This window comes from Botryllus schlosseri, chromosome 11, assembly GCF_051294905.1.
Source record: "Botryllus schlosseri isolate E-star chromosome 11, Bs_hap1, whole genome shotgun sequence".
NCBI lineage: Eukaryota > Metazoa > Chordata > Ascidiacea > Stolidobranchia > Styelidae > Botryllus > Botryllus schlosseri.
Genome location: NC_137246.1, coordinates 20,961,146 through 20,984,433, shown reverse-complemented (window position 1 = coordinate 20,984,433; position 23,288 = coordinate 20,961,146). Strand labels below are relative to the sequence as shown.

At 40.8% G+C, this 23,288-nt stretch overlaps 1 protein-coding gene across 3 annotated transcripts; it reads right to left on the bottom strand.

The window, feature by feature from the left end:
* Positions 1-270: 270 nt before the first annotated feature.
* On the bottom strand, positions 271-23,234 carry LOC145450193 (integrin alpha-7-like). Of its 3 annotated transcripts, none has more exons than XM_080328698.1 (25): positions 22,924-23,234; positions 22,448-22,615; positions 22,207-22,284; positions 21,683-21,793; positions 20,879-20,935; positions 20,352-20,465; positions 13,174-13,324; positions 12,958-13,112; positions 11,612-11,846; positions 11,006-11,157; positions 10,594-10,774; positions 9,297-9,422; positions 8,936-9,072; positions 8,789-8,875; positions 8,002-8,199; positions 6,826-6,978; positions 6,132-6,241; positions 5,951-6,073; positions 5,791-5,890; positions 3,765-3,897; positions 3,193-3,283; positions 2,987-3,133; positions 1,949-2,080; positions 1,708-1,859; positions 271-1,132 (listed from the first exon to the last, which is right to left on the bottom strand). In XM_080328698.1, the coding sequence occupies exons 1-25, from the start codon at positions 23,072-23,074 to the stop codon at positions 1,051-1,053; spliced, it is 3,324 nt and encodes a 1,107-aa protein (XP_080184824.1). In that variant the 5' UTR covers positions 23,075-23,234; the 3' UTR covers positions 271-1,050. The 3 variants fall into 3 exon arrangements, with proteins under 3 accessions (XP_080184824.1, XP_080184826.1, XP_080184825.1); XM_080328700.1 differs by lacking the exon at positions 20,352-20,465 and adding an exon at positions 14,306-14,413; XM_080328699.1 differs by having other exon boundaries at positions 22,448-22,609.
* Between the last annotated feature and the right edge of the window lie 54 nt (positions 23,235-23,288).

Genomic DNA, 23,288 nt, shown 5'->3' with positions numbered 1-23,288 from the left:
AGGGGCAAATATTAGCGACATATGAACATATCTGTATTGCGTTGTTGATCTATTTTGCAAATAATATATTTCCTATCCCATCTACGAACGCGACTTGTCCCGCCACTTTACCGGTGAGGTTGTTTCGTCTACTCTTGCGTCTTACACGATTGCATTTATCCACCCTTGATCGAATATTTTAACGAAACGAAATATAACGGTACGTATCTTGGAGGTCTATGGTTCTAATAAAAATACCGGGTGATAATTCCGCGAAGACCAGTAAACGAGTCGAGAAATGCAATACAAATTCGCTGTATATATGAAATCAAGTGGTACGAACTAGGAAAGAACACCATGTACATACCATCATAACCGCCGTAGCCAACAACAAGGATGACGGCAGGCCTTCAGCCAGGAACTGAAATTGTAGTGTTCAGAAAGCAGAGCATACTCGCTTCAATAGCCCCTTTAATGGCCGACACAAGTACAATTGTGCGCATTTAGTAAAGAAAAACTAAAACCTGTTCCAAGATTTCGGGTCACGGCATTTATGAAGCAACTGAAATTGTGACGTCATATTTCAATTACACCAATCGTTAATACACTGCGCTGGCAGTCGCAACGAATAAACGCGAACCGACAAGTCAAAAACGTTGGAAGAGGATAAGTATTTATCAGTAAAACGTGGCGTCATGGTATAGCTGCGCGACGAAAATGTATCGCAAACAAGACTCGCATGCAATGCAATTTGCAAAAAAAGATATCAATTCGGAATAAAGGCTACACTCCCACAGTTATCAATGTTGCGCTTCTTCGGGACTCGTCGTGAGATCATCACATAAAAGTATATTCGAAGAATTACAGATGTTCTAAATGTGATCCTACAATTGGTACAATGCATAATGTTTCGCCACGTCAAATCAGCAGTTTGTTCTTTATCAATGATGCGACCGTATTTTGTACGTGATATGTTCCTCGCATTCAGGCCCCAGTCTGCTAGACTTGTCGTTCAAGGATGACGACGCCAATTTTGGCTTTAACGAATTCGAGCTGGTTCGAATGGATGCGCTATAATTCGTCTTCTTCTCTTCTTTCTTCCTTCACAAGCTGGTCGTCGCTGCAGATAGAAACCTCTTTTTCGCGATGATACCTGATGGTAAAAATACAAAATGTCGAAATTTGAAAATTATCGAATCAGTTCGTATTAAAGTGCAGGCTGGGACGAATTTCCCTACCGTCTCCAATAGACAGCTACAACTTATAAAAGCTAGGAAGAGGCGGGACTTGGAAAATATACAACTCCATAGGTTGCCCGACAATTGAGCATGGGAGATAATGCGAAACGACGGTCTAATATGGGACTTTACTAAACCCTAAAACTTTCCCTAACCGAAACTTCAATTTACATGCTCATTGCTCAAGTGCGGCATGCTATACTGCGTCCTATGCTCTTATGTCCGCGCATCAAATCTATGATCAATGATGGTGTTTCAGAGTAGCCATACCAAATGTTGATTTGTTCTATAAATCGTTTCGTATCCCTCGATAAACTACTTATACAAAACAGAATAAGGTCGGGTCAAAGAAGTACTGTCATTTCATATCGGTGACGTATAGAAGTCGAACCTTACAGTATACGAATAATTGATCGAATAGCAGAACACAGAACAAATTAAGTTTCTTCAATTTGGTAGCAAACCGGATACACAGAAAATCTATACTCACTTTTTCCGTTTGAAAAATCCGTGTTTTATAAAAAGCAAGACTACTAAGACGTAGAAGATCAGGAGTATTATCACCGCGATTAGGATGTACCACCAAGGGAAGATACGGTTATCATCTTCCGTTAGCTTTCCGTGGTCGACTGTCGTTTGAATCTGAAAGAAGGCATAGTCGAAGTGATGTATTGTTTACATGTTGCCACATAGTCTCCGACTGAAAACATCTCGGAATCCACGACACTCACGCTGACTGCGATGTTGTCTTCGTCTTCGTATCGAACGTTTTCGTAATCACTTTCGAGGGTAGCGGAGCTTCTTATATTTATCAGATCTACGTGCGGATATTCCTCCAAGAGAGTAGCATCCCATAGACGTATCTGAATGAAAATGTGCCTAATAATGTTTCGATTCGGTAAAGCATGGCCTACAACACTTGAGAAAAGATATCTTTGAAATAGGAAAATTATTGCTTCGAGACCTATAGGCCTATTATGAAAATATACGCTAATAATAGACAGGAGTGGCTAAATTAGGCATCGTTCGTCGTCAAGTAGAAGTATCTGTGTAAACTTTAATGAATTACAAGTAGAAGTAGCTATTTCCAAGACATTTAAAGTCTGCTGCAAGTGGTAGTAGAAAATGAAGATTTGAGAAGTGCTAATGTTATTAGTTTAAAAAACGATTTTTTGCACTACAAGGCCACTACTAGTGCGTCCTTCGCACTAGCGAAAACTGACTACAAATTGGTGCAATTTGCGATAATATATTCTTTTACCCTATCCGTGATGTAGGGACAATCTCGTCAAATCGTTATGACGATTTCCCTCACAAAGACGATGGAAACATATCTCAATACTACTTTCGATTTCACTACATCCAAAATGTAAAAAGTAATCAGTTTTACGTTCAAACTGTATAGTATAGAAGTAGAAATAGTGAAAAACATAACCACTTGAGTAAGTGTTGCTAGTAGTTGTACTTGATGCAGTATTCCGAAAAACTGGAAGTACTTCGTTACTGACCACCGTGAACAACTCTGCTCACATTCGCAATCATGTGCACTGTGACGCAACATTTCGAATTACGGCGTATACATTGCAGATTCTTTCCACTGTGTTTCGGAATTCAATATCGGGGAATTTACCAACACCCAGAACCACAATATGAGAGAGGCAGGGAGAATCTTCATTAGTCAACCGTGCAAATCAACGACATACATAACAAACGGGCAGTGGGCTGAAGTTTGATATACACATAAACAAGCCCCAAGCCAAATCCCAAACCTGCAATTGTAGAGACGAGGACGTTTTCACGGATATTTCGTCGAGCCTGCACGATATCCTCGCGCACCGCGAATTGCCGCAATCAAGCGTCAGCCCGCTTCTGTATTTCCCAGGCGCCGACACCAAAGCAGCGGCGACAGGCCCGTTCTGAAAAACGCAACGTTAAACGCATGATACCACTGAAATTATGCGTGCGCGGGGCTTACGTCATCTTGAGAAGCTGAGCGCTTATTTCTGCCACGGGTAGACGCGGCGGCAGACGGGCCGTCGCTGGGTACTTCCAGGATGTTGATGTTTCTGAATACAAAACATCGGTTTTATACATGGTCTTCCATTGGCTGTCAGTGAATTCAGCATTTAGTGAATAAGGCATTGGAAAGAAATGTAATACCTATTATTTTCATGAAAGCAGAACATCGATATTGTCTTAACAAGTTTAAAATGAATGTTTCAGTGAATATGAGAGTGGATTGTGATATACGGCACTTGTAGAAGTCGGCATGTTGAATTCGAACCTTGGTGAATTTGGCGTTAGAAATATAAAAACTATCGTTATTATGCAAGCGATACATTAATATTGTATCAATAAATTTGAAAATGAATGATTCGCTGAATTGTGATATATACGGCACTTATTCAATTCGGCACTTGTGACTATAATTGTATTAATGCATTCGGGTTAGGCTTTAGGGTTTATGGTTAGGTTGGTGGTAGGGTAGGTTCACAGGCCACCGACTATATATACTTGGCTGGCGTGACGTCATCGCGGTGTACGTACGTGGTGTTACAGCTGCCGGCGACCGTTATTCCCGCCATTACGTCCGCGTTGAAAGGGTAGAGCAGCCATTTTCCGTTGAAGATCTCAATGGGCAGTTCGACGTTTATGCTGATATCGTTTACCGGCTGCAGGCCTGTTGTAGTCGGGGCATTTCAGTGAGTCGGGCAAAACGCAAAAGTGAATACAGAATGCTCGCGAAATGATTCGTCAACCAATATCAACTAAAACCACAGTTGGAATTCATCTTTTTAGATCCGTGGTTATTAACCGGGTGTTCGTTGAGTCAGTCTCTGGAGTTCGCTAAAGATCAAGACACCACCCGACTCATACAATAGAAGTCACACTGATCTGCGGCAGTAATGTCATCCTGTGTAACTAGGTAAATGTAATTCTGTGTAACTAGGTAAACATTTGGTGTTCGCCCAAGCCTTGCAGATTAACGGGAGGATTGCCAAGATAGTATAGGTTAAGAACCACTGATCTAGATCAACTACGGTCACTGTTGAAAAGGCTGCAATACATTAATCAAGATCAAAAAAAGGTACAAATCATCGACCAATATCCATAACCACTGTTGGAGACGGAGACGGTCGAATTCGTCTACTAAGACCAACTACCTACTAAGAATCATTATAATCACGGTGTAAGTTCATTATCAAGATCGGGGTTGGATAATCAAACTCCAAATGGCGAATTCTGGAACTTATGCTACCTATATTGCTATACAACTGGAGGGACAACAGTTCTTTCCACCCCTGTGGGTGAGTTACGCGATTATTGATAACGATCAATCCGTCCTAACCGATCCCATAGAGCAGGGGTCGGGAACCTTTTTCGACCGAAGAGCCATATTGGCCCAATATTTTCAATTGCAACTCTCAAAGAGCCATACATGTCAATCAACTATTGGTAGCACTAATGGGAATCGTAGTCTGCGCCATATTTTTCTGCTGACACTTTGTAGGTGGAGCCAAACATGTTCACTACAACAGTACATACCCACTGCAGGGTGTAATGCGTAAGTGACGAGGGTTAGGGGAGGCAAGTGACGCAGTGCCTCACATGTCGTCAGGGGTGAGTGAAGGAAAATTGTGAAACATTCAATGATTATTGGTATTTTCTATCGATGTTTATGAATCACTAAATTTTGAACATTTTTATTCCTAAAATCACGGAATTTTTTATTTATTGTTCGAAAATATAGTGCGAACGTAGAGGTAAGGCATAGAGGAGGCACACACGTACGCCATCATTGACTGCAATTTTTTTCTTTTGGTTAACAATAACCACAGACGTACCAAGCCTCACCTGTGATAGCGCAACTCATCGTAAATAGCTTAGAATTTCTAATGACTGATATTAATCAAATGTAATTGCCGCGCTGATTCCGAAAATTAAATATTTATCGACTTCTAAGGTATTCGGCGTAACACAACGTTGCACTGCACACCAACATTTTTACGGCGATGCTAGAAAGCTACTTACCAATCAAGAACATGGATAGCTATGACGTTGTTTTTAAGTTGAATTTGTAATTGTCAATATCATTTCTAAGGCAGTTTATTTCCCGCCGTAGATCAGGAAGACAATGTGTGTGTTGAAAACTGCATTGTCCTATACAAGCGTCGGCATGTCTGCTATTTTCGTTGATCAATCAAAGTATCGCGCAATCCAAGATTTTGAGGCGCGCGAGGGCGGTTATCGGATTCGTGAGTGGTGTTAGTCGCCGACGCGACAGCAACTTAAATTTTGGGATTCCTAAAAAGGGGGTAACGAGTCCCTAACCTTGGATACCCCACTGTCTTGATATCTCAAGGACAAGTTTATGCTGCCAGGAGAATAATTATTATGGCCGCCAGGAAAATTTAATAACAAGTTTCTGCGATATTGAAAATTTGTCAAAGAGCCATATGTTATACCCAAAAGAGCCATATATGGCTCGCGAGCCATAGGTTCCCGACCACTGCCATAGAGTATAGAACAAGCGTGATCATAACTGGATGTCCCATTATACTCTCAAACTAACCTTCGTTGGAAACAATGTAGTTGTACGTCAAAAGTCCGCCGATATCTGACGGTTTCTCAACGGCGCTTGCTCCGATGATATCTCGTCTTTCGTATCTCACCTTGATTAAATCCGACATTTATGCACGAATGTGACGCAGCCCTACTGTTTATCCGCCTACCTGCTGCGGGGTCCCGTAAGCTGTGAACGCCAGATCAACTTTGAGAAACACGAGCGCTTCCAGGCGGATCGGGAGTAGCTTCGGGTTTTCGCTGGTTGTGTGCCCGGCGACAGCCACCTCTATCTGCGATGAAAATACGGCTATAGCTTGTTCTAAATTGCTTTGGAGTTCACCAAATCACCTCTTTCGTATCAGCATCGAGTTGTCCCGTCGTCAGGCTAATCATGATTTTGTCTTTCATCCCGGGCATGTATGGGTTCCCGAGAAAGCATTTCACTTGCGATTCGGATTCTAAACGAACGGAGGTTAGTAAGCTGTATTCCAAAATATTGTAGGTTGCGAGCCGGTGGATTACTTTGCAGCGCTGGTATGACGTTATACATCAATTGCGTTGTCACAAATAAATTTTCGCACCTTATATATATTGCAGAGTTAACCAGGCTCAATTGATATGCGGAATCCCAGTGATTTCATTATGAATTATCACTTTTGTAGATAGAAACATAAGTCACCTAAAACTAATAGTACATATCCATCGCTGCAACAAGTATTTTTATTTCGCAGTGTTGCTGTCAAGTCAAGGCAGTAATTCGAGTCAAGTCAAGTCATTATAAAAACGCGACACGCTTCATTCCAACACTGTTATGTTTAATTCACTGGAAACCCTCGTAGGAACCAACACAGCCAAACCTTTCAATTTTAAATTATGAATCAACTATAACAAAATCTCCGTGTTCACTCTGATTTTTAAATTATATATCGCGAGTTTGACGCTACGACAGACTCGCAACCACGGTTCGATGCTCATTTTCGTTGCCCCAGTCAAATTGTCGTGTGCAGAATCCGATTTAGATCGTGCTCTATAATCCAATTACCTTCGTGGCATCGCATTGTCGGCGTTGACGGGTCATCGATCACGAAATCGTCGAAGCGCACTTTATCGGGAATGGTGATCATTAAGTAAGCCTGGTGCGCTTCTTCGCCCAAGCTCTCCACTGTTACGTTCAGCATGATGTTTTTGTCTTCCCCTGATAGAAAGCGTATGATAACCTTATATAATTGAGCACGTTAAAACGACTCGAAAGTAACGATAGTATACTTTCATTTATACAAGCATCGATATCTAGACGTAATACAAATATAAGGGGGATTTCGCGGATGTCTACTACAGCTTTTAGCTTGACACAATGCGTCACGTACGGGCCTACATGTAAAGATAGGTGGCCAAAGTTTAGTCACTGTTGCTACTCAACCAGAAGTACAATAGACGCCGTACGCTTCCACCCAATTATGAGTAGAAGTAGCAAGCTCCAATACGTGTCAAAACTATACTTCAAGTAGACGTAGAGAATGAGATGTATGAAAAATACTCTCAAGTACTTTCAAAAGGTGGATTTAGTCTACGGGTCGTATTCTTATAGCAGTTAACAGCTGACCAATTGCGAAATAGAAGAATGCATCTCCCCGGCGAACACAAAATGACTAGGGATATTACATAGAGGTACAATCTTCATGAACGTACTACGTTACCGCGATACAGTGTCCATTTTACGTGGTTCTTATGAGGATTTCACTCTCAAAAGCGATGTAAAATTATCACAGAACTACTTTATACTTTTCAAAGTCCAAAGTGTAAGGAATGAGTAGCTTCGCCTAAAAATGTTCAAGTATATGATTGGAAGTAGTTTAAAAACATAACCATTTGATTAAGTAGGCCAAAGATACTTGAGAATTACTTAAAAAGTGGAAGTACATCGCTAGTGACCATTCCTGCATGCAACATGCATGTTCTCTAAGCTTCATACTACACTACACACACTACACACTGTCAGTAATTTTCAACAACCGCGATTTATCGGATCATAGGTAATACGTGGGTCGAGTCTCGCACGAAGAGAAAAAACTATTTTAAGATACAATCAACCGCCCAAACCCGAAACCCGAATTACAGCAGCCATACCGACGCAATCCGATGATAGAACGAAACAGCAGGTTAATGCAAAGCGATAAACATCAGGATTGATGAGGACGCAGCACATATTACCGCGTACCTACGAAAATTTCGTAATCCATCGTGGCTTGCACCACCAGATTACTCTGACAGCCATCGTCGCCGCAAGTGTTCTTGATTTTTACCGTCTTTTTGAACACGTTATCCAGGTCGGCGTCCAATATCGGATCGTTAATCATCTTGAAAACCGGGTCTCCTTCGCTTTCGCGCTTCACTTCAGGGTTGTTCAAGTCAAACGCTATAGATGCAATCACAGTGTCAGTATCAGTGGTGCTTATACCACCCCATAATCACAAAATTATATCGTTTATCACTTATGAGAAGGATGCATTCGAGAACGCCCTCCAAGTAGAATATGCGAATTCCAAGAAGTATTCTAGGCTTATCGTTTTGCCTGAAAATCTCGTAAATGTTGAGTCGGAGTATAAATATAGTCTATAACCATGACAACGTGAGTAAGTAGCGCAAATATGTAACATCTGCTTGAGTATTTCGAATAACCAGAAGTACTGCGTTACTGACCACCTCTGATTGGCAGTACAAGTGACGAGACAATCGACCCTTATAAGGTTACTCGATTATTGAGCAGTCATTAAAGTAACGCAATTTACACCAATCCCCGGTTATTATTAACCCTTTCGCAAAACAGTGAACCTATGCCTACTTTAAAGTCAATTATTTTGACTATTTTTATTTCGCCACAACTATATTAGGACAGATCCGGGCCCGGATCCGGGCGGCGGGCGAATTTCATCATTCTCCTCGATCCTATCCGTACGTAACAACAGACCATCACTGGTGATTCTGCGGTTTGGTTCATCACTCACCGAAGGATAACTCAATATCAGTCAACTTGTCGGCGTTTTCGTCTTCGAAATACACCCGCTGGCGATTCCCAATACACACTCGACGGCCTACAATGAAATGTGCACAGTTAGTTCCGGTTTGAAATATCGGTACCCGCAGTGCCGTACCTGCTTCTGGTAATGTGACATTGCCAACCAGTGGAGGGTTGGTGACCAGCCTTGACCTGCGCTCGGACATGGCGTCGAGATTGATTTTGTACGAGATCGGGACGCCTTCTTCGTAACGAGCGTGTCGCGCGGTGTAACTGAAAAGTGGTATTGATGTTGATATCGATGCGGATATGTGTGACGTCATTATATCCGTAACAATCATAGTGAATAGAGAATGCGGATATATGAGATTATCGTGATTGTAACTGCCCGGGGATACCCAACCGTGGTCAGTAACGAAGTGATTCTAGTTTACCTGAGTATTCAGCAGATCACCTCAACTTATGCTACATACTCATGCTACATACGCAAACCTTACCTCACACAATAGGTGATACGGAAACACGAATGCGACTTCCCTCGATATCTGCAATCCTGCATTTCAAGGTTTAAAACTTCGGTGTCGACATCTAGCTCGCCAGCCACCGATATAATTGGACGCGATCTGTAAAAGGAAGGGTCGCATTTAGCGGGGAAATATAGGATTGATTTGCATTGATAACGTATGCGCAGTACAGTATACAGCTGTCACAGCACCAGTGTTGGGATCAAGTCACTACCTTCGAGTCACGAGTCATTTCGAGTCATTGCACATTTTGACTCGAGTCAAGTCAAGTCAATTGATTTTCAAAGGTGACTCGAGTCAAGTCAAGTCAATCGATTTTTGGAGGTGACTCGAGTCAAGTCGAGTCAAGTCAAGTCAAGTCACGAGTCAAGTCACAATTCAAGTCAAGTTGCCTTTTTCAAGTATGAGGCATGATAAGGTCATTGCACTTTGCTAGCTGTCTGAAATACAGATTGGGTGGTCATTGATTTTGAACCGATGAACGAATATGGAGTTAAATATACACGTAAGAAAGTGCTGTATCGCTCACATATACGTAGAACTGCTGAACCACAGTATATAGTTACCAGCCAAAATAGAGAACAGATGCGAATTGATAGGAGGCAATACATTACCCATTTGTAAATCGATATGATACAACTCGACTCTGCGCCAATATAAACTATATTCGAATTCAATTTCAATAAAACAAGAAGTTTGGTTAAGGTAAAACAGAGATAAATTACTTTACTATACTAGTTTACGACAGCGTAAGCTGTAAGCTTCGATCACTTCGTTTGCGATCAATTTATTTGTGAGGCAATGGAGGCTCAGTAAAACGCACGATCATTAAATGATTGGTCGATCTCACGGTTACACCAGCGTTTCGATAACAATCCGAACATATGCAAGATTCAGTGATTTTTATCGACATCGATTTCTTGATGACTTGAAATTGACTCGTGAATTTTGCTCCGAGTCACGAGTCAATCCATATTTCTGATACGCCGAGTCAAGTCAAGTCAAGTCATTTTAGCAAAGTGACTCGAGTCAAGTCAAGTCATTCGAAAAAGGTGACTCGAGTCTGACTCGAGTCAAGTCATGACTCGAATCATCCCAACACTGCACAGCACATCATTGTCACAGTGGCATTTGAAGACACATTGTTGGAACGAATGCGCAATACCACCACAAATGGAGGTAAACATAACCTACTCCACCCCTGAGTTATATCACGAATTCAAGTTCCGATCTTGTAACTCTGTTGTACTAACCAATAAACATTTTGTACCTGAATAATGCAATGGTATCAGACGACGCTCCTATTAGCAGATCCGGGTATTTATTGCCGTCAGCGTCCACATTTCCAGACAAGGAGGTGCCGAACCCCACTAGCGGTTGCGATTCACGATCGACGAAGTCGTAGTCCGAGCCTTTTATTATTTCGGAAAGCTTCGGGCCGTTTTTGCCGCCTTTGAGTAAAAGCGGAATGCGTTACCGAATTAAGGCGCTCCATCACGACATAAGTGACTGTAGGTGTCAATTTCATCGCATTGATACAAATTCACTATATAGTAAGAACGCCCTCGAAGTAAATAGCTTTAGGCAATACATAGGAGTGTGATATTGTTAGATAGTCGGAATTTTATATGCTAACACACAACTATATTATATATGGTGTGTACGCGTGAATATTGGTGTACCTCTGTATATATGAACCGCTCCGTTTATTCCCTCGTACGGAGCCCCAACGGCGAAGTCGTTGAACCCGTCCTGGTCAATATCTCCCAGCGCTGCTACCGAATGACCAAAATATGAATCGGACTGTCCGTAGATCTCCTTCGGCTCAATAGATCTGCAGATGGAAGTAGAAATATTTTAGCTAGTGACGAATGAATTTACGTGGCCAAGGGTACATAAATTGGTCCTGTCGGTACCGAATATAATATGGCATAAATTTGAATAGTAGATAAAATGAAATGATCGTTCTTCTGAGTGACTGATGACACTACGAATAGGTGAAAAAGTATATGCTCAATTTCCGTGATTCAGGGCTAGCGCTGTTTAGTAGGCTACTGTTTACTTTACAAAAATCAAAGTGTAAGCCAGTAGGTTTGCCTGAAAACGTGTCAAGTAGAAGTGTCTAAAAACATAACCATTTCAGCCAGTAGACCATGTCGACAAAACCTACTTAATCACTCCGAAAAGTGCTTAGTTATTGTCGAGTGACCAACGCCGGATAGCATGAAGTTGGCGGTGTTCGTTACAGACCAATCAAGAAGACAATCGTCACGATATAGCCAGCTAACCCGAAATCTTTTTTGACTTGGTTCAAGTAAATATAAACGGCTCCTCCCGCTTTCAATTTCCGACTGTCCGCGTAGAATTGCGGCGCGCCCACAATCAGATCGTCCAATCCGTCTCCGTTTATATCGGTCAAGGCGACGGCGTACCCGAAACTGGAATGCACCTTCGTGTTGTACACGGTCTTGCTACTGTCTGGTGTTAGCTCGGAATACCCATCCATGTAACTGTAGACCGTACCTGCATTGTGCGATTAGATCGAATTCATATGTAAGTTGGTATACGATCGAGATCGTTGCAGAGATTTCGACAACCACAGCAGAGTTATATAATACAGCTTCTCCAAATTAGATAGGGAGTAGAATTATAGCTCCACAGTTTTTCCCAATTAGGATTAGAATTCTAGCTACGCATTTTTTGCCAAATTAGAATCAGAATTATAGCTAGACAGTCTTTCCAACTTATATTATAATTTGAATTACTGAAAACTGGAAACTTGGATTGGATTAAATTCCTGTAAGGATTAAAATCAATTTCGGCAGAGTTCATGATCATAAGTAGGGCGATTTTTTGCCTAAAAAATGGAAGATCTTGACGTTTTGACGTTGTTTTAACCTGAAAAACTTTGTTTTGTTTGTTTTTCTGGCATAATGTTAGAATTGTACTACTTATCTTCATTTCTGGTAGGAACTGTCTGTCGTTACGAAGTAGTTTGGCCTGAAATAACTTTTTTTACTTGAAAACTGACAAATTTTGACGTGAAAAAAACTTCACTTTACCGAAATCTAGACTATGAATAATTCAGGTAGTTACATCACGCACTGATAGAAATAATAAAAAATTTGTTGTAGTACAACAACGAAAGATACTTTCCTACATTCTCGGGAAGATAGTGATAAGCATGATAATGGGAAATATCTGCAAACATAGATTGGTTCGTTTTGCACTGTACAGATCTCCTGTAGCATTTTCAGGAGATCCAGAAATTAGATTAGAATTCAAACTAGAGTAAAGAAACATTTCAAAATAGGGTCCATCGAACCACTAGGTGTCGCCAGACTTTGGGTGGTAAAGGCAGTTGTTACGAACGCGATACCGTTGTCAGAAACCTGTAGGCTGCTTTCCCGACTGTAAATAATGGCTACAACGTGCTCTACTTGGACCGTGAGCTCGTAAAAGGATGAATTAAAACTTCGGAACAACGGTGGTTTACACCCAGAGTCTGGCGACACCTAGTGTTTGATGGATCAGAATTAGATAACCAGTATATCGCTCTAATTCGACAATTAGACAACTAGAATTAGCTAGTTGTCCAAGTTATTGATATGCGCGAAATTCGTAATAAGCCAACCCGTGGTTTTATTCCCTCGCTTGAAAAACACGACAGCTCCTGTTTGGTTGCCTCGAGGCGTTCCTGCAGCGTAATACATCGTATCCTCGTCAGTATCAACGGCCGTGCTCGTGGCAATGGACAAGCCAACATAGCTGTCTCTCTTTACCGGGAATCTGTTTGAAATCGAAATCTTATCGTTGAAGTTTCGCAATCAAGTCGCGGAATAGGATTTACTCTTTGCATCGCCATATTCCGTACTCCGTGTCAACTCGCTGCTGGCCGTAACATGTCGGAGTTTCGTAGTACCGGTCCGATCTATCGTTGTCACCGGTCGGTAAAGCGAAGTCAAAAATCGCCCCGGTCCACGCCCACGTACCCGGCGCTCCTAATTGGTACGATGATAAACGTAGGTGTGAATAATTGTATTTAGAATGTTTTGCGCAATACAAGACCAGACTTGTACAAACTACCAGTCTACAGTTGACGGTCAACTAACTAGTGGTTTTTCGAGTGGTTCTAGTTCTAGTTCTAATGCTAATTGTGCATTTAGAAAAAGTTGAATTTATTCCACTCAAAGCTTTTCGACTGACTCTCATCAGGAGCGAAAGTCAGTAAATGCGCTTAATCATATTCGAAATATAGAAAGAAGTCTTTGTGACGTAATAATGACAAGTACACAGAGTCGCGAACGGCAGATAACAACGCATTAAAAGTCTATTTAAAAATATATTTAAAAAATAGTTGCCGAACATCTACAAAACACGTGTCATCGTTTGGCGAGAATCGTCATACCGGTGTTTTGCTGTGTTCTTGCATTCATTGCTATCTCGAACCAAAGATTTTGACCTAAATGTTTAAAATCGTCACATTTTGACAGTAAAAACACTTTGGCAATTTCGTAATAATTAGGACTGCTGAATAACTCGGGTTCTAGGTATATTATGCGTAATTGAGTCTTGTTAGTTGTGTAGTTGGTTTCAGATTTTTAATGGTCGTTAGTTCTAGTTCTAATTGCACATTTTGAAAATCCAGTAGTTTGTACAAGTCTGTACACGAAAATAGAAGGGGCATGCAATCATACCAATCCATGTACATTGTACAATCATGCAATTATTCATGCATCGATCAAACGCTGTTGCGGCACACATACATTTACTTAGCCTATATCTGACTCGAAACAACGTGCGTATTCTCAAACCTCAATCACAATTCTTGAATTTTTGTGAAGACTCAAACGGTCGTAAAAGAAATATACCGTTGCGCGATGTACAAGCACGCCGCCGTGGCTCTGCCAAATCTTTCAAAATGCCACCCCGACACAGCAACGCATATCAAATAAAACACAGCGGGCGTGTCTCTCTGTTACCAACGACATATTGTTCTTCGTCAATTGATAACGAAGTTCCGATTTGCATATATCCGCGCAAACTTGTTGAATCGAGTGCATCTTCGGAATTATTGTCGCATGGCGAAGCTGTTTATGCAGTAAAATTATAGATCCTACTTGACACTTCACCGGCTATAACGTGTCAACTGCGTCACCTCATTAGCAAGTCATTATTGGCTAATAATCACTAGTGGTCGTGGTTACGGTGTGCTTATATCTACTACACGTCTATATGCAAGATCGAGTACCTGGACGATTCAATCCCGCGTTAATGGAGGTAAATATTCGAGTAACATGAAAAATTACATTATATACGAGGAAAACAACAACACATTTCAGTTTTTGTACCTTCCATATACTTAGAAAGATTATAGGTCAAGCATATCTAGTGATATCGTCAAACAGATCATTGCTCATTTGGCAACCGAACGCCATGACAAGCTGACTGTGATCATACTATAGAGCAGAGGTCTCAAACTCAAATGTGCTCGCGGGCCAATTTCCTAATTTTTGATGACCCACGGGCCGCAGCATCAATAAATAGGGGTATTCAATCTATAATATCCAACTAGGCCTTATTTAACGGCACCTTGCAGACAGGCATTCCACAACCATCGAGAAAATGCAATTTACTATTAAAATAGTTTTTGTCCCGGGCATAATTTGTTAGAAATAATGAGTTTAGACATCATGCGAGAGGACGTATGATGATATCGTAAAAGCTGTGGAGTTGTAATATTGCAGCTATTGGACCTTCGAAATGCCACAATTTTATGTAGAATATTTTAGAATTCACTAAAGATCGATCTGATATCAGAGCATGTGAGCGGTGTAGCCTAATTGGGGTTTCTGATATACTCGTGAAAGTATAGGCCATTGTTACTGTTATTGCCAAAGTCAAATTAAACCAGCGTTAAGTTTTCTTCGATTAATATTGGAACAGATCAATTACAACTTAAATATAATTATCATTCATTGATCCATAGCAATAGTATTGTTTTTTTAACCGTTTTAGCGATCGTACCCCTTGTACTTTCAATTAGATTTCCAGTGACCCGTGTCGATTTTCAACACAATTTCTGATGGGACCCATAACAATCAGAAAGCCCATTCACATAAAACCGCGCGTAGCGCGAAGAATATTTTCCAGTCGAATAAATTAGCCCAGAAAATATTCCACAGCTTGTGGCCAATTTCCACAACGCATCTGGTACCCCCTACGGTTCTTTGTGCCGCCAAGGGGATACGGACCCCTGGTTAGGAACCCCTGGAAGAGAAATGACTGATCGCGGAAGAATCCATTGGTGTTGCAGCTGTGGAGCGTACCACTACCTTACTCGCCACCGATAATAACATGGACAGAGAGCACAAACAACATCGAGGATGTAAATATACGTCACGGGGGCCACAGAATGCCAATGGTTTCCATACAGACCTGATTAGATTTCTATATTCTATATACCCTACGCAACGCAAGCTAGGGGGTTTTGATATATTACTATTCCCCACGACAGCTTCCTAGATTTTTGCGTCGGTAGGATTGCCATGTCACTATTCCGAGAGTCAAGTCCTTTTCTGATTTTAACGTTCGACCCTACTCAACTCGAGTCATTTTTAGTTTGTCACTCAGTCAATTCAAAATCGAGTAATTTGACGAAAGGTCGCACCAAACAAAATCACAATTTTCAGTCACGAATCATCAACGGTTCATGTTTTGTCATCATGAACCTGAAATGTGAAGTAATAGCGATCTTCCACCACGTGGTAGATTTTAGGAAGCGATGTGATAGTGAAGTTTGTTTAGATTTCATGATTTCGTAGTAGTTTTAGAGTGAACTTTAAGTTCCTAAATCTAAAAAAAGATATATGACACTAGAATATATTGTCGAATACTTGAAATTGAAAAATGCCTTCGCGGGCCGCACAAAATGTTCTCGAGGGCCGCATGCGGCCCGCGGGCCGCGTGTTTGAGACCTCTGCTATAGAGACTGTAGTCCTACAGTCTCTATAATCATACTACATGTCGGCCAGTACTTCACTGAAATCTCGTGTTCGCGAACAATGAACTTGATTCGCATTGCAAAACGTGTGGTTGTTATGATGAAGCGCACCGATAATTGAAACTTCACACTCTGTCGCCGTCACGAAAATATTCTGATAAGCTGGCCAGTGGCCATAGTGGAACAGTGACGTGCGGTCCAACGAGGCAGGCGAGGCAGTGCCTCACCTGTCGTCAGGGCGAATAAGTGAAAATTGTGAAAACCCTCCATGAGTTGATGATTATTGATATTTTACATCGATGTTCATAAATAACTAAATTTGAACATTTTTTCACACAGCATCATCAATTTTCATAATTATTATTCAAAACACAGCGCGTAAGGACAGTTGCGGCACAGGTGAGGCACGGGCGGGTCGTGCCTCACCTGCGACAATGCAATTCATCATAAATAGCTCGGAATTCATAACAACTGGTATCAATCGAATGCTATCGTCACACTGATTCCGAAAATCTAAATATTAACAGTGTCAGACCACCAGAACCCCCTCAAAATCGCCAAGGAAGGTGACATTCGGCTTTATTACAAACGATGCCATCGCAGAGAAACAATTGCCAGGTGAGGCACAAACGAATTTGCCTCATGCACTATTCGCTAACAATTGGACAATCGCAGCACAGTGAAACGCGCTATCGATTTCGGAATACAACAGTCTTGACTGTCTTTTAGGAATTATATAGTAGTGACGGCTAATACGTAATGGGGAGCAAATACATTCCCTTACTTATGTAGCTGTTATTTATTTTGGCCGTTAAATTGTGGTATGTGATAGCTACTTGCATAGGCTGCATTGTCGTTGCTTTATGCTTCGAATAATTTATACCGGTACTTGAAGAGATAGTAATTATTATCCGTCCAAACTTGCCCATTTAGCACAATAGCGACCAATCCTACATGTATTGTATAATGTGGAATTGCAACGACTATCAGTGTGCGAAGAAAATGCTCTCTACACCCGCTTCTCTTGTTATTCACATTTTGGATCTCTTCATCAGGTAGGCTATTTTACGTGCGTGTGTGTGTGTGTTGGTGTGTGTGTGTGGGGGGGGGGGGTCCGTGCCTCACCCGCCATGAAGCTCACCGCACGTCACTGTAGTGGAAGTATGTAACCCTAATACAACGGACTCTTAATTCGATACGCATTGTTTATATTATTCTTTCTGCGCAAGATTGTGAAATTGAGCACGGATAACTGATTTCTTTATTTTTTTGGAAAAAAAAACATCAATGGAAGGATACCGTGAATGCATGGAATTTTGACTGGACAAGCTGAAAACGATCGCATGATCTAATTACAACACTTATAACACGCATTTACAATTATATGTACATAGTAACTGTATCATCGTGAAATGATTTGCCAACCTTTATTCAAAAATTTCAATTTCCACCTCGGCAGGAATCATGGTTCAATAGCGTGTGTTATTTTTAGGGCTGGGCACAATGATTGAGTACTCGAATCTGAATCGAGCATTAATTTTATTGATTCGAGTCGAGTAGTAAAAGACGATTTTTCGAGTACTGAAATTATACGCTCTTCGCCGCTGAAAGTTGATTGATCAACGAGAATTGAAGTTGCGATACTATGTCCCACTGTTGGAGCCTTGAAACCTTGATTGGCCGTATGGTAGGGTTGCCATATTTTAGAAATCCGAAAAGACGACACTTTTTCGAAATTTTCAGACTTGCAATCGTGGTCGGTTGACCAAAAGAAAAAAGTAATCTTTCCAGATTTTCCGTTGGTTAGGGTTACCATACGTCCTCTTTTAGGAGGATTTGTCCTCTTTTTTACTTTTTTGAAAGAGTCCTCGGCGGACGTCCAAATCTCTTCTTTTTGGAGATTTTGTCCCCTTTTTTGAGAATTTTGGTTCGATATAGCGTCAAATTCGACTGACACACAATAAGTCAGCACTGTAGTAATGCTCCGGCGGCTATTTCGGAAGCTGGGCCGGAAAGTTGACCTATTTTTTAGTCAACCGACTGCGAAATGGGAAAAATTTACCATTTTTTCAGGATTTTCTTCCGGTTTTGCAAGTTTTAAAATCTTTTCAGATTTCCAAAATATGGTAACCGTACCGTTGGTTGAATAAAAAAAGATAAACTTTCCGGCCCAACTCCCAAAATACCCGTCGGAACGTTTATTGATTTCCTATATCTCAGCCGAATTTTACCCTATATTTAACCATAATTTTCAAAAAAGAGGACAAATTCTCCAAAAGGAAGACATTTGGGCGTCCTCCGACGACACTTTCAAAAAAGTCTAAAAAGATGACAAATGGACATATGATAACCCTGCCGTATCGCAGCGTACAAAATATAGTAAAAAGCTGAGAACGTAACTAGAAAGTACACATATCCGAAGTCATGATCATTCCACAACATTGTCACAAAGTGCAACGGAATCGGTTTGGTAGAAAATACCAAATTATCATTAATGTGATAGATAACAGGCACTCTATTGTTCTTGGCCCCGCAAAAGGTATATTTGAACTTTGTCAAAATAAATTCTGTTATGGTGTCATGATAATACTCGAATACTCGACTCGAAGCGTATTGCGTGATTCAGAATCGAATTACTCAGGTACTCGACTTTGCCCAGTCCTAGTTACTTTATAATATGCGGAAAATTTACGCTTTCAATTCCATTAAACTGACGATAGTGACCACTCGTATAACATATAAACCCACGCCTCATCGCCAATGAATTTTTATGAGAAATATAATCGTATGTAGCTTAGTCGAACTTCCTGAATCGCGCAAATCAAATCTATTTATGCTTAATCAGCGATGTTTTGAACAAATGGTTTATATACATCCGGTGATGGTATTTAAAAGTTACAATACGGAATTCTTTGTTGGGGTGCTGCCTGCAAGAATACGATTGGCCCACTGCAAAAACTTCAACATCGGATCATCCGTATCATTGCCAAAGCCCCACGGGGGCCTGGATGTGCAACTGACAAATCGCTTCTCAAAAGATTTGGTGTTCTAAACATCGGAGATATGAGGAAGCTAGAAATCGCCAAGTTTATGTATCAGCTCCATTGCGGTCAATGTCCCTCAAATTTCAACAACTACTTCCCCTCGGAGTCAAAAGCGCACAAGTACAGCACACGCGCGTCAACGAAGAATAACTACCATATGATCAGGACGGAATACAAGAAAACGCATTGCTCTATCAAGTATGATGGACCCCAATTGTGGAATAGCATCTCGCCGGCTATCCGACAGTCGTCGAGCATGTCCACATTCAAGTCGAAATACAAGCAATTTCTTCAAATGAATACTAGCCAGCCTTCAGGGTTACCGGACCACGACCTAACATCGACCTCGCCCTCCGCCACATGCCACCTCATTTTGTCGCTTGCCGTCTGATATTCTCTGCATTACTTTTCACTCAGTGTGCATGTCTCTTCTTTACTTCGCCTTGGCTAAGCTGGGTTTCTGATCTTAAAGGCTACACCAAGTTGTTTCGACACCTTCTTATCTTTTCATTGTATCGCAGTCTTGTGATGTTTTGAAATGAGGAAAATATTAATAAAACTGATTGATCGATTTGAAAGATATATTACGCTACAGCTACCAAGACATCCAAAAACACGCGGGCGGTATGCAACGAAATATAGATTACTATACCTAGGCGCCTATTAGTGCTGGTACCCGCACTCGCGTTTGAAAGATTCTTCGATTAGTTTTGTAGATTGTAGGTGTAGGCGGCTACATTAGAAACATCTGCGAAACTTGAGTTTAAACTCAACTTTGAATAGTAAATTCGTTGCTATATACATCGCGGGCGACTGTGGAATCTACATCATGCAATTTTAGCACCCGCTACAACTTGGGTAAACTACATGATTATGATTAAGCGTGCAACAATACCAGTTAGTATGTGCTTATGCGCTAACAAATTCTTGGTTAGTGTGTTGAATTACCGACAATGATTAGTAGCGTTAAGGATAAGTTACCGAGAATGTAGTCATTCGCGGTCACATCTATCGATGTTCCGGTCTGCATTTGCCCGTATCGATTTTTGTGCTCTAAGCTGACAGTCCCCGTTGGGTACATATCGCACACGCTGGCTGAAACAAACCCCAAATAATGGTGCATATGACGGAACTGCGGAAGCCTCTGGTATAGTAGGCTATTTGGTGCCCGAACAAATTATCTGTAAATTGAGTGCTGAAATGCCTGAAACAGCTCACTTTACCAAGGAACATTATGGAATATGGATACAGGTAAGACACTCTACAGACATTAGATAATTGTCTATATTATAATATATGATAACGACTCGGCGGCAACCTCGTATAAGGGTCACACCTGATTTGGGATATGATAAGATGAGAGTGAATATTTTTGCCTAACTTTGATAGTCGGAAGCGTATTCAACACACGAATTCATACGGTATGGATGATTCCACACACATACAGTTTCGGTAGTATTAGAAAAATGGTGAGTAGGCTATGTCACCATCAATATATTCAAACTTACACACAAATTCCGACGGAAGATCCTCGCTGTCAGGCTCCACAATCGATTCTCCCTGCGCTGCGATTGAAAGTCATTCATGAAGATGTACAGTTGTACACTAGGGCTCTTCAAAAATGACTTTTTTTCTCAAATCGTACTGGCTACTTAATAAAATTGTTAGGTTACCTAATTTAAGCCTACACACCAAATTTGGTTCAATTCCAACCAGTAGCCGCATTGCTACAGGAGAAGAAAGTTTCTATTTATTATATAAAAATAAATAACAAAAAAATTTGAAAATTTTCTGTTCACCCCATGAAAGTGTTAGGTTGTCTATAGAAACGATGTTCACCAAATTTGGTTCAATTCCAACCAGTGGAAGCGGAGATATTGCCGTCGAAAAATTTGGATTTGAATAAAATGGTATTTACGCGGTGGGCAGCACTATCATAAATAATTAAAGAATAGGTCACCGTAAATACTATTTTATTCATAATCCAAATATTTCGACGGCAATATCTCCGCTTCCACTGGTTGGAATTGAACCAAATTTGGTGAACATCGTTTCTATAGACAACCTAACAATTTCATGGGGTGAACAGAAAATTTTCAAATTATTTGTTATTTATTTTTACATAATAAATAGAAACTTTCTTCTCCTGTAGCAATGCGGCTACTGGTTGGAATTGAACCAAATTTGGTGTGTAGGCTTAAATTAGGTGACCTAACAATTTTATCAAGTAGCCAGTACGATTTGAGAAAAAAAGTCATTTTTGAAGAGCCCTATTGTACACTGATGCGAGAAGGTTAGTTGCCTCATTCTACCTTTCAAGAGAAAACATTTGCCGCACATCCTTTCCACTTCCTTCTCCGCGTCTCCGGCGCGTATAATTTGGCGGTATCGGTGGGCACATGTTACCAAGAACTTTCCAGGACCTGTAAGATGAAATTGGTGGGACATGCAAACGATTGTTATCGACTTGTCATCGATTCAGCATATTTCAGATTAGTGATTTAACTGTTTGACCCACACACATATTCCTTATTACAATGTGCTTATTATCTGTTTGTTGATCACGCTAGAATCATGATAAAGTCATGTCCCGATGGGCATAGGCGTAGCTACAAAGGATAAAAACGTAAAAGGAATAGCTAAAGCTGTTTGGGGGCAACTTTTCAGATTCATTGTGACGCAATCAACGAAGGTGACATTCAAATGACGGATCCTCTATTTGGGGCGAGAGTCTTTAAAATTTAATTCCCGCAAGAAATTACAAATGTCGTGAAGTCCTATTAAACTGCAATGTTTCCCGACCTCAATGAAATGATGCATAGACAATACGTTATACCTTGACTTTTAAGGCTTACGCCCAGCCATTGGTCGTCTTTTGTGTAGTTGATCATTTTAGCGGAATCGTACGAATTTCCTTAAAAAAGGTTACAATTTAAAAACGCACGTTGCAGAAGATATATGCAAAATATTTAGAATAAATATTAATGAAAGAAGCACTGTAACACCATACCAATTGATATTCGTGTCGTTCGTTTTACATTTTTCGACGACAGTGTCTCTAAATATAGTGTCAATACCTCCTTTGTCCATTGATACCCGGGAACAGTCGCCATGCCTAGTTGTTATTGGACAATAGAATATTCCACCGGGATACTTGGGTCGATCGACTTCTGAGACATCATTCGTTTCATATTCAGCTCGCGGTGCGCCCACGACCATCAGGGTGTTGAGTTCATTCCCTGAAACTAATCAAGAATCAAATGGGTACCGGTTTTGATACCACAAAAATAATTTATTGATTCGTCAAAAATTGATTCGTAACCTGTATGATAAGTAATCTGTGTTTGGCTTTTTCAGCAGATGCAGTAATTTGATAGATCAATTTTTTTGCAGAAAATATCGAATCAGAAGATCAGCACGAATGCATTTTATTAGAATGTAAACGAAAAAGACCAAAAATTTAATGGCTGGATCTCAAACGAGCGTTCACTCAATAACAATATGGCTGGTATAGTTTGTGTGATGAAAAACGTTTATTGAGTCCGCGGCATACCATCGTCATTTATGGTGTGCAGGGCGACGCTGTGTCCAAACTTTGAGCCTTGGATGCCATATTTGAATAATGGAAGCTTCTTTTCTAAATTGTAAGCCAAGCCACAATGTCCACCTAGCATCAGACATACGCTGACCAATAATATCTTCATTGCAGCCGCGATAAATTGTAATCCAATATGTGTTTGTTTCCGTTTCGCGGGTTTGCCGACCGTCGGTAATCAGTACGGCGATAACCGCATATCCTTACAACTTCAATTGCACCGATTTTATCAAATGCGGTATGGTAAATATACCTTCATATCATCATGTCTGAAATTTGGAAACATGAAGAAAGTCAAGCAGTAGATCGACCGTTACCGGAAC